This window comes from Hemicordylus capensis, chromosome 6 (assembly GCF_027244095.1).
Source record: "Hemicordylus capensis ecotype Gifberg chromosome 6, rHemCap1.1.pri, whole genome shotgun sequence".
Taxonomy (NCBI): Eukaryota; Metazoa; Chordata; class Lepidosauria; order Squamata; family Cordylidae; genus Hemicordylus; species Hemicordylus capensis.
The window spans coordinates 51,043,112-51,058,050 of NC_069662.1; the positions used below are offsets into that span (position 1 = coordinate 51,043,112).

The 14,939-nt window shown below is 45.9% G+C and overlaps 1 protein-coding gene across 2 annotated transcripts in view; it reads right to left on the reverse strand.

Moving 5' to 3' along the window:
- LOC128330249 (uncharacterized) overlaps positions 1–14,939 on the reverse strand; it is a 172,126-nt gene that overhangs the window by 47,233 nt on the left and 109,954 nt on the right. For both annotated transcript variants that reach the window (XM_053262784.1, XM_053262783.1), the window contains 8 exons: positions 13,730–13,798; positions 12,450–12,539; positions 11,298–11,399; positions 9,312–9,380; positions 5,597–5,701; positions 4,667–4,729; positions 3,293–3,397; positions 435–506 (listed from right to left, as the gene is read on the reverse strand). In XM_053262784.1, coding sequence (XP_053118759.1) covers positions 435–506; positions 3,293–3,397; positions 4,667–4,729; positions 5,597–5,701; positions 9,312–9,380; positions 11,298–11,399; positions 12,450–12,539; positions 13,730–13,798 — 675 coding nt within the window. The remainder of the gene's footprint in view (positions 1–434; positions 507–3,292; positions 3,398–4,666; positions 4,730–5,596; positions 5,702–9,311; positions 9,381–11,297; positions 11,400–12,449; positions 12,540–13,729; positions 13,799–14,939) is intronic.

Genomic DNA, 14,939 nt, shown 5'->3' on the forward strand with positions numbered 1-14,939 from the left:
GAACATCAGAAGCTGCTTCTATTTCTACTTTTCTGGGTTCCTTGAAGTTCCTTCAGTCTTCAGCAGATTGTATTATTTAATGTTGTAGGAAATACCATTTGGAGTCCCTCTTTACTTAAAAAGTCTCTGTGCAAGTAGAGAACTAGTGCATAGTCAAGGTTCTAACACAGCCTTCTGCTATATTAGTTTTTTTTCCATGCAGGGAATTTTTTGCATAGGTTTGTATTAAAAATGATGATTATTTACAAGTATTGCAGTATCATTTTTACCATCTCATTCTGCTGCACGATTGGTAGCAAAAAAAATAATGTATAACAGGCAGACAGTAGAACAGTGGTTTGGCACCAGAGCTGTGAGGATTTGAATTGCAATGCCATCAGGTTTTCCTAATTCACACCCTCTGCATTTTTTTTCTTTAAAAAGTTGAAACTCACCCTGACTGCTGGAGCGGGTTAGGATATCATTGCAAGCCTTAATGAAGTTGTTCAAATTCACCGTCCCATCCTCTGCAAGATGAAAAGAACATCAGGGTGAGAAAGCCCTGGATATTAGTAGGGGTGTGCATGGTCCGGAGTCCCCCCCCGGTCCGGCATGGGGGGGACTGTTACTTTAAGTGGGGGGGGTGGTAGTACTCCCCCCCCCACCGCTCTTCCCCCTCCGGCGCTGGTCCTTTAAAAAATCTTCTTGGGGCGGCAGAGTTCCTCCCTGCCGCCCCTGCCCCCGTCGTTGTTCCTTAAGGCTAAAAGAGACCAGAGCTAGCGGCGTGCATGCGCCCTGCGCATTGTGCGCACTCGTCTCTGACACTGCTGCGCACACAGATTTTTTAAAGGACCAGCACCGGAGGGGGAAGAGCAGCGGGGTGGGTGGGTAGGTGGGTTAAGTACTACCACCACCCCCGCTTAAAGTAACAGTCCCCCGCCCATCCGAACCTCCGGACTGCCGGAATTCCGAACCGGTCCGGAGGGCTTGAACAGTGTGCCCGAACTGAACCATGCACACTACTAGATACTAGAGCACTGCCTATTAGTACTGTCTGGAGATACGGAGTTATCTGTCTGGAGATACGGAGTTCTAACTGTCTGGAGATACGGAGTTCTAAATAAAGTAGTTTATTTTGGAAATACATAGACAAGCCTGGAAACATATAGTCAAACACAGAGAGAGATAAGCCTATATGCCTAGTGCTTGCTGCAAGAAGAGGGGAAGGGAGAAGATGGAAGTTTCCCTTTCCAGGTGAGAAAATGAAACCTGAGATTATCATTCTAACAAAGGGGAATCAGAGGAGAGAAAGCATGGTCAGAGAGGGAATGCCCTTACTGGAGGTCTCTACTAGGGGTGTGCAAACTGGTTCAAATTTGAACTGGTTCGCACTTGAACTGGGCCGTTTCAGATGCTTGACCTCAGACCGAACCGCGTCCAGTCCGAGGCCGAACCAAACCTCTCAGGCCGGTTTTGGCCCAGTTCGAGGGTGGTGGTGGTGTGTTAAAATTGGTTTTAAAAAGTAATGACTTACCGCTGCTGAGGGCTGCGGTGGCCTTGGGGGTGTGCTGTGGTAGCCATGGGGGGGTGTCCTCTGGAGGCTCCCCTCCCCCTCTGGCCTCCCCTTGAGTCTCCTTGGGCCAGTTCAGCCTGTTTCGGAGCCATTTTGGCCCTCTGTGTGCGGTAGTCATTTTTTTTGGCTGCTGTGCATGCATGCAAACTATCTGCATGACCACAACACTTGCCCAAGGAGAACTAAGGGGAGACTGATGGGGGAGGGGGAGCTGCTGGAGACCCATCCCCCATGGCTGCGGCAGCCCTTGGTGGCAGTAAACTGGAACGGGCCCAACTTGCGGGGTGCAAAAACTGAACATGCCCGGTCCAGTTTGCAGGGCTGTCCTTAGGGCATGGCAAGCAGGGCAACTGCCCCAGGCCCCATTCTTTTAACCCCCATTAGAACTAACTGGAAGTGGGGTCTGCACTGGCTGATTAGCCCCGGGCCCCGCACCCCACCAGGGCTCTCTAAGGACAGCTCTGCCAGTTCAAATCCAGTTCAGATTTGAATGGAACCAGGCAAGCCAGTTTTGTGCACATCCGTAGTCTCTACCCCAATGCCCCCAGTGGTCAATTGGGTTGCTGGTGCTAAGAGTCCATGCCATCAGGAGCTGCATCCCCAACAGATGTTACATAAGACATGTTGGAGAGCCAGCTCTAGATGGCATCAACCTTTTGCGCTAGTAACCCTAATATCTATATGAGATAGATAGTTAGGGTCTCCTTCTCTTTCCTGTTTATTTTTGCGCCTATGACCCCTCTATGGATAGAATGTACTCAGGAACCTCCTGGGAGTGACTTCTTTCTCCTTCTCCCCAGAATGCTTCTAGCTCTTTCTCTGAGCACCGTGCTTCTATAGGTCTCTCTCTGACCACCATCTAGCCAGTGGTTAGATACTATCATCATGGACTTTTGAATAACTTTCAAAAGTTATGGACTTTCAAAAGTTATGGACCATAACTTTCAAAAGTTATGGACTTTCCTATCATCATGGACTTTTGAATAACTTTACATGAATCTCCATGCTTATCATTTACAAGCTGTTGCCCCAGAGACCTTGTTCACTTCTGTTGCAATGAGAGTGAGTTAGCTCCTGAAATACTCTGCTATATAAGTAATTACCCCAACAAGACACAGGCTATATAAAGAAAAAAACGGGGAGAAAATGTCAAACACAAAAAGAGCGGGTGTCCTAAAAAGGTACAAACCTTAACAGGAAAACAAACAAACCAACAAAATGTGAAAGCAACAAAATATACCATACCAAACAAGAAAACTATTCTGAAAACATTCTCCCAACCCTATGTTTCATCTTCCTGCTGCCTATCAATGACCTATTCTGTCCCTTCCTCACCAATATAAACACATGAAATTTCAGATCCAATATGACATTTAATATTTTCAAACTTTTTTTAATTTCTAAAAGTTATTTACAAACAAAATACATATAACAGGATAAAAATCAGGAAAATAAAACAAACCACACTATTGAAGATGTTTGATTATTTAACTACTTATGATGAACCAATTACCACTTTTTGTGTTTAGGGATTCAGTTCTGGGGAAAGCTGAGATAGGAATGGTAATTCCACCTCTACCTCTGCATCTCATCAGAGTGGCTGACAGATATTCTGCAGAAAGGTCATCCAGGCCATGGTTTAAAATGCTGGATTACCCTATTGTGATGTGGAGCTTTTGGGACAGAAGTCCCAGACACATGCTCTAACTGAAGACTCTGAACTCATGGACACAAACTCACCATTATGCACTGTCAGACTGAGTGCATCCCGCAGTTCTTCCCTGGTCAAATAGATCCCCATACCAGCCAGGACAGAGCCTACGTTGCCAACATCTATTTTTTTCTCTTTAACAAATGGAAGGGGGGAAAAACCCAAACAAAACATATTTGAATAGGCATTAACTGAGTATCCATTAATATCCATCATTTTTATTGTCTAATGCTATGCAGACTAACCCAGATGTAAGCCCCACTGAACTCCCTGTTGGAAGTGAAGGACTCTACGTTGTCTCATGTTTCAATGACAGAGGGGGACAGACTAGTGAGTCAGAGGACTAGTCAAGACATTGGTCATCCCTTCTCTACTGCTCTGACACTATTCCTTTGATATGTAGATTGCTACTCTCAGGGACTTCCTGCCTGCCTGCCTGGCCACTTCCTCTTCCTCTTCCCCTTTCTTCTCCCTTGCAACGCCCACACTCCTCTCTCCCTGTACCATGTGTGCAGAGATGCAGAAACCAACCCTCTGCATCCAGGTAGCTAGATAGATTAGAGATCCTGTCTCTCTACTTTACTATCTAGAATGGAGTTCACCAATAAAGACTCCTCATATTGATTTGAAATTATGAACTGGCTCCAAGTTTCTTTTATTCTCAGCATACATGTATGCCTAGGCAGACTCCGCTGTGTTTGGCCTCTGTGCACTTTGCTGTAATAGAAGGGTATGTCTTACCAGAGAGAATTCCCAACACTCCCAAATTCATGTGTATAGGACTGCAGCCCTAGCACAAACCAGTTTTAACTATCAGCTTCCAAGGTTGGGGATTTCTCCCCCCACACCTGATCAATACTCCTTTTGGCACATGACCTCTAACTCTTCCTTCCCCTGCTTTCATTGGCCCTAAACAACATGTGGCTTGGAGAAGGGTGGGAAAACAGAGGTGCACAATGCATGAGTAGGTGCTTTTAATTCGACCTTTCTTTGCTTCCTCAAAGTGCCTGCAGTCCTCATGAGGCTCAACAGGGATTTTTTTAAAATCACTCTGTCTATATTGGAGTAGTTTTCCTATCCTATCGGGGAAGGAAGACCCTTCTGTTCCTCACCCCTCCCCAGTCCCTACGGTGAGCAGTTAGCAAATAACATTGCAAAGATACTTTGGCAAGAGCGAGGGAGAAGCTGGGGTGGTGGTGGGACCAGAGATGGTACCATAGCTGGGAGAACACTTGGAGCCAAAATAGACATGATGGCCCAAGTATTGTATATTGACATTCAAAGACATCACCTCTAGTTTGGCCCTGCCTGCCTGAGTTGCAAAGTCCTTGAGCCCCAGCCCAGCAGCAGTTCTCTGCTGCCTCCACATTTCCCTCATAAAAGATTAAAACTTAAAAACTCACGCCGAATGCTGGGGAGTTCCTGGGCAGCCCACATGAAGTCTTTCAAATTAACCGTCCCATCTTCTGCAAAGCAAAAAGATCAGCCGGGGTGAGCAAGACGGCTTTTACTCCAGTGAATTCCCACATTGCTAAAATGACTGACGGGGTCTCTCTCTCTCTCGCTCGCTCTCTCTCTCTCTCTCTCTCTCCTCATTGTTATTGGTCCATTTTAAGATGCTTTGTTCCTCTTCTCATCTCAATATCTTTATGAATGGCTTGTCTTTCAACCCAAAGCAGACTGGGACAGGCTGTGTCTGAATGGGAAAAGGGTGGCCAGGGAGATACTCATTTACCCTTTCCATGCAAAATCTTCTCTCTCGTACTGCTTTCCCATGCACAGGAAGCCCATATCTACCCTCCAGGTGAAAAAGCAGGTTGGAGGGAGGGGCTGATTCTGATCTGGACCAGAAAGAAAGGGTTAAGTAGTCACTTTCCACATAACTCAATGAGGGTGGTTCCAGACAGCAGCAAAAAAGTGCTGGAACAGCATGTTTCCAAGTGCGATTTTACTCATTTTCCACACGCACACCACCAGCAGTCTTTCATTGTCAGAGTCTGCATGAATCAATGCATTGTCAAGAATGGACAGCAGGCTCTTAGTGCCACTTTCTCAGTGCCACCTAATGACCAGCTCTTGCATACAACCCCTGAACCACCATTTGTCATAAAAGCAGGAATATTCACCTCAGACTTGCAGGCTACCAGGCTGCTTTGTTTTGTTTGTTTGTTTAAAAAAGAAGAACATGGAGATAAGAACTGCTGACCTTTGAGGAACTTGTAGTTTGAGCCTCAGGTGTAAACGGTGAGCAATCAGTAATGGTGGAAAATCAAATATCAGACTTCCTAGGCACATGCTCCAATGAAGACAACCAGACACAGACACACACTCACTGTCAATTCTCGTACGCTTGAGAGTCTCCTGTAGCTCCTCCTGGGTTAAGTAGAACCCCATGCTGGCCAGAACAGCACCCACTATGTTGGCATTCACCCTTTTCTCTTTAAAAAAGAAATAAAGAAACAAGAATAGCAATAGCAACACACACACACACACACACACACACACACACACACTTACTTAAGTAGTGGGTTAGAACAGCAATTCACATTCTTTTTTTTTTAATTGAGTGAAGTGAATTCAAATGTATTTTTTGGGGAGCATTTCCAGATGGGGCTTTTAGCCTGCTTCTCCTCCAGAATGGAAGGTGTGCGTTCACATATCGGCCAGATTTACCCCAAGGTCCCTGCGAGCTATTGGGGAGCACTCCATACACAATTTCGGTTTTTGATTGCAGGTTAGAGTGTAGCCCGATTTATGTCCGGGGTAATAAAAACACCCCACTTTTTGCGTCAGTTTTGGGGGGCAAATTCAAACTCACATTATAGCCTTGCAGTAAACCCACGGTAAAGCCTGCTGTCTGGAAATGCTGCTGGTGTGTTTTTTCACATTATTCCCCCCCACCCCCAACTACTATTCCCACCTACTCCAAGTATACTGTGATTTACTGACTGGTACACATGACATTAAAAAGGTGTCCTTAGCCCTGAAGAGCTTAGCTTTTCTTTAGCCAACAGCAACTGGAACAGAAGGCCTGGTAGATTGAGACTGTGGCAGGGAGGCACAAAGGCTTTCCTGATTTGTGGGCGCCCCAATATGGCTGCTATTAGCAAAGAAAAACAAAGCCCATCAGGGCTAAGAACACTTTAAATGTCACCTACAGTTTGGCCCTGAGTACAAAGAAACAAAAGAGATGAAACAAAACTGCATAATAGCAACTCTACAAATACATACAGCCAGGGGCGAATTAAACTTTTTGCCACCCTCTTACCTTAAACAAAAAAGAGTTGCCTTCCCCTCCCACCCAGAAGGTAAAAGGGGGGACTTTCTCTTCACCCACTCCACTCTTGCTGCAGCTGCCGCTGTCCACAGAGCGGGGTGGCAAAATTTGAGGAGGGGCAAAATTTGTTGCTCCTCAGATCAGCCATAGGCAAATGCCTACTCTGCCTCTCCATTAATCCACCACTGCATACAGCTGGGGTAAGAAACAATGTCCACATTTGTATTGTGTGTGTATGGTCACTCCAGCTTTTCACAATGGATAGCCTTACAATCTGCAATTATTTCGTTCTTGTCAGCCCATACATAAGAGTAGGATTTCAAACTAAGAATCTTTATCAAAAGATGAGAGACACACTTGTTCCCAGGTGTGTTGGGAACGTTTTAGCACAGACCAGTTTGTGTGTTGGACTTTAGGCTGCCAGAACTAGCAGTCTGGAGGCAAGCAGCTTTCAACCAGAGGAGCAGTCAAGCTGGTGAGCAGGTGAGTAAGGAGAGGTAGTCTGAGAGCAGCTTAATCTGTACCTGAGCAAGATCTGAGTCTTGTACCCGAGTTGCTTAGACTGAGAAGCCAGGCCAGAGGAAATCGCTTGATAGCACTAGGTGGAACCCTATTGACTCTTTGTGTTACTTGGTCTGAATTGATACCTGTAATGCTAAAGCCATCCACATCAGTGGCTTTGCAGCACAGCAGCTTTCTTTCATGTCAATGTACCATTATGATCCAGAGAGCAAAGGCAGGGCTGGATTATCCATTGGGCACAATAGGCACAGTGCCCAGGGCCCTAGGAAGCTCCTAAGGGCCTACTAAAAGGTTTTATCACACACACCCCACACCCCAAAAAGTCTCAGGTGACTCAAAAGTGAGAAAAGAAAACTGCTAAATCAAATGTAATAATCTATATATTTATTTCTCCTAGGCGTACCCGTCGCTAATCCCATGCGTGGCAGCTCTTGTGAGAGTTCGCAAGCAGCTGCTGGACTACCGACGGGGATGGGAGAAAACGGCTGTCAGGATGAGGAGGTGGCGGCGGGCAGGAGGAGGGGACAGGATGGCTTGAAAGCCGGCCAGAAATCACTGCCGGGTAGGGGGAGAAGTGGGCTGGCAGAGGCGCAGATGCTCTGCGCCCGTCCCAGCTCATTAAAGTTAATTCAGTTATCCAACACTCTATATTGTACTTTTTGATTGTGCTGTTAAGGTAATGCAATTTAAAGTAGATTATTACATTTGATTTAGCAGCTTTCTTAATCAAAAAGTACAATGTAGAGTGTTGGATAACTGAATTAATTTTAACTAGCTGGGCCGGGCACAGAGCATCTGCACCTCTGCCGGCCTGCTTCTCCCCCCACGCGGCCGTGGTTTCTGGCTGGCTTTCAAGCCAGCCCGTCTCCTCCTCCTGCCCGCCATCACCTCCTCATCCTGACAGCCATTTTCTCCTGTCCCAGTCGTTAGTCCAGCAGCTGCTCATGAACTCTCGCAAGAGCTGCCACGCATGGGATTAGCGACAGGTACGCCTAGGAGAAATAAATATATAGATAGTAAATCATTAAATGACTTAAGTAAATACATTAAACATAAACTTTGCAGCTCTTTTTGTTAGCAAAATCATGGACTACATCTTCCAATTTCAATTTCTACAAAAGCTCATTCTCAACTAGTGCAAGTGAAGATAGTCGTTTCTGTCCCATGGTTGACCTAAGAAAGTCCTTTATATTTCAGCTTTGAAAAAGAGCAGTCACCTTCACAGTTTGTTCAAAAAATGGCAAGATACATTCTAAAAGCAATGTTAAAATTTGGAAAACATGTCACCAAACTCTCCCTACCCTATTCCACAATACACCTTCTTGTGAGAAATTATCCTAATGGATAATCCAGCTCTGTGAATGCCCATTCTGACATATTAGACACATTAACCCCTTTGCTAACTGAGCAAAGAGACACCTTTTAAAAGTGGTGATTATCTTTATTTAGCAGGGGGAGAGCAACTAGCCCTACCCAACCCCAGCACAGCATCCCTCCAGTGACTGTTGTTGGTGTCTTTCTTATGTTTCTTTTTTAGACTGTGAGCCCTTTGGGGACAGGCAGCCATTTAATTAGTTATTTAATTTCTGTATGTAAACCGCTTTGGGAACTTTGGTTGCAAAGTGGTATATAAATTCTCATCATATTCAGGGACATATTAGGGGACGTAAACGTTGTACACAATGCAAATATTTATCTATAGATCTATCTTGGGGGCCTATGATTATAAGAGTGCCTGGAAACTACAAAGACTTGAATCTGGTCCTAAGCAAATGACAAACTGCACAGGTGTTTTAACCCATACCCTGCCAGATCTCCCGACATCATCCCCTCAAGCTGCCTTCCTATCTGCAGGGGAAAATATGAGGATATGTATCTTCCCTGTGTTGGAAAAAGGAGTTTGGAACACAAGGATCTGAGATTAAAAGTAGCCAGTGGAGAACAGATTAATCTCCCATCCCCACCCATCCTTTCTCCACTCCTGACTGCAGTCTCCAGGGGCTGCTTTTACACACACACACACACACACACACACACACACACACACACACACACACACCACACACACACACACACACACACACGTTCCTGCTCCCAATCCCCACTTTGAGGCCCTGACGCTTAGGCAGTGTTTGTGTGTGTGTTTTATTATTAATTATCATCATCATCATCTGGGGAGGCCATATACAGAGAATAAAAATTCAGACAAAAATTAACACAACCATCAATCTTTTATCAAGCTAGCTCACCAGTTTGTAGGCCTTTTAAGATGACAGTTACGCCTCTTCTAAATGCTTCCATGTCCACCTTCCCATCAGCTGCAAGGAACAAACAGAGTTCTTGAAGCAATCCACAAAAGCACCAAGTGGCTTAGAAGATGATGAGTAGAAACCTAAAAGTTAAGATATGCTGGTGCTTTGACACATGGCCACCTCTTATTCTCAACCCATATTCTAAGCATGTCAAACATAGTGGTATGAATTGACGCTAAATCTGCTTCTTCCTTGGTAAGCAGCTTAGAAGGTCCTACAACTCTTGCCTGCATGAAAAGTTATTTAGTAATCTGGTGTGTGTGGGGGGGTCAAATGTACCCCAAAGTAAATAACAGAGATAACGAACTTGTGGAGGAGGGTGGGGCTGCCTTGAGGATGATACTAACTGCAAAGAAAAAGAAGAAACATCCCAACCTCCCATTAAGTATTTTCATTCAGCTGTACAGGAACAGAACAGCAGCAATGATAATGGTATCTGAGTACTTATATTTTTGAGCACACAGGAATGATACTGAACAACAGATGGTGGTCAGTTGCACTTTCACATTCAGTGCATATGTTCCTAATGCTGTCAGAGAATACACTGCAATTAAAAAGAAATTCAAGATAGGGGTAAGGAATGCAATTCATCTCTAAGGTTGAGGAATATGAGCATTAAAGAGTTGTACAAGACTGAAATCAAAGTTTTATATCATTTTTCCTACTTCTCTGGTAATATTTGTCGCAAGCAAGCAAGCAAATATATCATACCAGAAGTGGCCCTCAGAACAACTGGACAGATTGGAGAGGACAAAAGACTGAGGGAACAGAGTAAAGATCAGCAGCTAGCAGTGCCTGAGATGAATTCAGCTCTCCAAGAGGTATCTCCAGCCTGCCCACCCAGGTGCCAGCCTAGAAGCAACAAGGGGCAGGGGCAGGTTAACGCATAGGCAATATAGGCATTTGCCAATGGTGGCAAATTTTGGGAGTGGTGGTGTGAAATAAAGGGCTTGGGTCATGGGAAAGTTAAATCTTCCTTCTCTACCTTTAAAAAACCACCACTGTGCATCAGGATGGTGGAAGGATGGTGGCAGTGTGGTGGAGGTGGCGGCGAGAGCTCCTCCCATGCGCCCGCCTGCCTCCCAAATGACAGGCCGGGCTGTTTTTGGCCCATTTCGGGGCACTCTGTATATGGGAAAATATTTAACTCCCCCCAACCAAGCCCTTGCAACCAAGCCCTTCCCCTTTACAAGTATAGCCATTGAGCCCCTCGAGCCGGGGCAGCAAATCTTTGATTGCCTACAGGGGGCAAAAAGCTTAATCCGCCCCGGACAAGGGGTGTGATGCAACTGATATATGTAGCAACAGGCCACTTGGTTGAGTGGGGTTTGGATGGACCCTTGGTCTTTCCACCTTTTATTCCATCTTCAAAGTGATCCTCCCAGGAAACTAGTTGCTTACCAGGGGGTAGGAAAAGGGGGTTATTTTTTAAAAAAACCTTCTGCCCCAGCAGACATGAATACCAGCTACCCTGAAAATAGGAGCCAAATGTGGGCATTGTGTATCTTTCCATAGCTCCTACATTCTGTACTGCCCACAGGTTGCCATGAGGATGCTGCCAAAAATGCTCCCCACGTGGTGAATCGTCCCCTATCCAACTGTAATGTTTCAGAATACTTGTTATTTGGATTGGGGCCATCATGTTGCGAAACTCCATGCTTCTGCCAGCAGCCTCTACCATATTGTTGTATGTGATTGTTTAATTATATTTAATGCAGATTTAGATGTGTGGATATCATCATTATTTTTCTTTTCCAATTGGGTTCGTTCTGGAAGCGGGCCTTGTGAGGCTACAGCATGAATGGTTTGGCTACTCTTCCTGTCCCCACCTTTCATTAAAAAAGGAGTGCCTTGCTGAATCAGACCAAGGCCCATTTGATTCCAGGTTCCATTTCTAACTATGGCCAGCCCTAAAACACCAACCATCCACTGGAGCATATTTCAACGCCTCATACAGCTGCTTGTTGGTTAAATGGATCCCCATATCATCCAAGATGGCATCCAAACTGTTAATGTCAACCTTCTCTGTGTATGAAAAAGAGAGAGAGAAGTGTTAGCAACAGCCATTTGTTGAATGTGCTACAAAACATTCAGAACTTACAATCAGAAATCTGAGCCCTTCAGCCAGCAGTGCCTGGATGTCTAGATACCAGGCCACAGGCAGCCTATATAGAGTGAGCAGAGCATGAAATAGGAGGCGCAAGGCCCTGAGAGACAGCAGACAAGGTCAAGACTGATTATCAGGCCTAAACATATCCTTTTCAATTTTAATGTGACTACTTTGAGTAATTTTCCTCCTTGAGGCCCTATACACGATCCGTGTGTAGAGCCTCACCGGGTTCTGTGGGGACAGCAGGCTTAGCTAGCCTTGGCTAGCCTTGGCTAGCACAGGCTACACAGGCTAGCTCCCACAGGCTAGCCCTGGGCAGCCGCCCACACGACTACCGGCTCCATCCTGGAGCCGGTAGGGGCAGCGGGGATCGGGGGCTGCCTGTCCCCCAGAAGTCCCAGCATGCCCCATGTGAGTGTGCAGGCCATGTTGGGGAGACCCCTGTGCCAGGAGGCTTGTGGTAGCTGCTTGGTTCTCCCCCCACTCCACTGCCACACACACGGTGGCTAAAATTACGGGGGAAAGATCGGTGGTTCGGTGAGGCGGGGCAGTGGTGAGGGGTTTGTTTGACCTTTTTTTTTTTTACAAGGGGGGCCTCACAGTGGGGGGACTCATGGAGAGGGCAGTCCGGGCAGCAAAATTACGTAGGTGCACCACTGCAGTTAAGGACCTGCTCTTCTCTTTTTAAAAGCTTCCACTCGCCACTCCCTTCCCCGAGGCACCAAACTGGTTCAGACCTTGTTCGAACCACTTCCGTGCTGAACCTCTGCACAAAGCTTGGTTTGTGCACATCCTTATGTCAAACCTTTTAAAAGTGACACTGAACTATTAGTCCTTTTTGCTGCAGCAGACTAACCTAGCTACCCCTCTGTAAGTTGTATATACAGAAGGCTCAGTGAGGTTTTCTTTGTTGGGATTTCCTTCACCTAACTCTCCCCTTTCCCACCAGCCTTGCTCAATACTACCTTTTGTCCATCCATCTATCATTAGCTGTGGTAACTTCTGGGCCGCTCCTCTCACTCCTTTCTGCTCTCCTAAGCCCAGCATTCCATCGGCTGCAAGGAAAAAGCAAAACATCTGGACAAAAAACCCCAAATCTGACAAAGACAGCCAAGAACAAAAGTGATTGGGTGAAGGGGGACTGGGGCAGTTTTACAAATCACATACAGAATACTAGATATTTTGTCTTCAGAAAAAGGGATATCCTGAGCTCCAAACCAGATATGACCGGGCAGCAATATTTGTTTATTCACATATAAAGCAAGGGCACTGCCATTTGCATCAAAAGGGGTCCACGGGTAATGGGAGCTGAACCCTCTGTCATTTTACCTCTTCACACTCTGTCACCCTAATCTCTCTCCCCCCCCCCCAGTGCTCAAATTATGGGATAATAGGTAGCAGGGCCTTTAATGAAACCCACAAGCCCCATTCTTTGCCTCTTCCCAATTTATCCATATTATGGCCTCCACTCATAGTTTTCTAGTAGCTAAGGGGTCTGGAACATAAGGTAAGGGGGCTGCCCCCCACTCACCTGCAATTCGAGCCCTGCAGTTCCCATTGCCTAAACTGGAGAGGAACTTGGTTGCGTAGAAAAAGGCACCAGAAGTGCCTGAAGCAAATGGAGTGTGGAGAGGCAAGTTTCAGGAGGGTGCAGCTCCCCTCACTCAAGTGCTCATTTTAATGTTAGAACGAGAGGGAAACACACACACACACACACACACACACACACACACACACACACACACACACACCATGGCAAAGGAAAACAGACAAATAAATAAACGTGGCTGCCCCTGTCATGTCTAGTTTGGCCCAGAGTGTCCTTCCATTGACTGTAGTCATTTCACCATAATTTAAACATTCCTGACAGCCTATGTCTCCACATGCTGCAAAATAGTCAGAACCCATGCATGCATGCTCATTGACTGATTATTCAGCACCACTAAACAGATCACATCTGAATGAAAGAACAGACTCCACTGAAAAGTATGGTGTCTAGGATGATATGGAAGTTCTGCCCGTGAAAGCTCCTCCACGCAGGCAAGAATGCCACCTGACCCTGCAGGCAAGTGATAAAACACTCATGCTTGAGCCAGCCCCTATATTCTAAGAACTGCTGCATTCTCTCTTACATCTAGGTAATCGCCCTGTATCCTCAAGGAGAAAGGTCACACACGATGGAGGAGTGATAGTGGCCTTTCTAGGGACCAAAATGGAATTCGATTGTTTCAGTCTCTCAACTCACCAAATGGTGGCAGCCCTCGGACTTCTTCAACTCCCTTCATAAATTCACCCAGGTTCACTGTCCCATCAGCTGCAAGGTGAAGAAGAAAACAAAGACGAAGACATAAACGTTGCTTTTAGGAAACAACTAAAGAAACATTTCTTCAGCCAAGCTTTTTAGTTAGTTGGTGTTTTTATGGATATTTTAAATCAGATTTTAATATGTTTTAACTGTTAAATTCTTGGTTTGTTTAATGCGGCAAACTGCCTAGAGAATTCAGTAATAGGAGGTATACAAATTTATTAAACAAACAAACAAAAAATCTGTGAGGTCTAGCAGCTCCTATACAATTTATTCTGGTTATCCTTGAAGGCAGTTTGGAAACATCCACTGGTCCAGAACAATCCCTGGTCCAGAACATGGCAGCATAGTTGTTGTCCAGAACTGGATGCATGGAACATATTACTCTGGTGGCACAGTGAGGAAATGCTTGACTAACAAGCAGAAGGTTGCTGGTTCGAATCCCCGCTGCTACTATGATATAGGAAGATGCTGAAAGGCATCATCTCATACTTGTAATGAGATGATACTAAAACGCATCATCTCATACAGGCAATGGTAAACCCCTCCTGTATTCTACCAAAAAACACCACAGGGCTCTGTGGGCGCCAGGAATTGAAATTGACTTGATGGCACACTTTACCACGGCCTCACAGAGGGCATTGGCGCATGCGCGGCAGCCGCCAAAATGGCGGCCGCGCACTCGTACGGAGGCCTGAAAGGGCCGAAAATGCTCCAGTTACCCGGCTGCGGCGGGCCGCGGTGGTGATGAGGAAGGCCGGCGGGGGGAGAGGAAGCCTGTGTGGAAACCCCCCCCCCACGGCTTCAGTAAGCCCCCTGAAGGGGCTAAAGGGACTTATCATCTACTTTAATTTTAAAAAACAAAAACAAAAATTTGCGGAACGGCCGGACTGGACCTGGTGGTCCAGTTCCGGTCTGACAGAACCGGGGTGGTGGTGGTTTGGTTTGACCCCGAACCCCCGGACCATTCCACCGGACCAGTCCGCACATCTCTAATACTAACTTTATTTATGTACAATAATTTTATCTTTATGAAAACCAGTGTGCCAAGAAAAAATAATCCCTATAATAATAGGAGGAGCCCTTCATTACTGGGGGTAAATTCTCTTGAGAGTCCTTTCAAAAGGTTAGTGTTCTCAGACTGCAACAC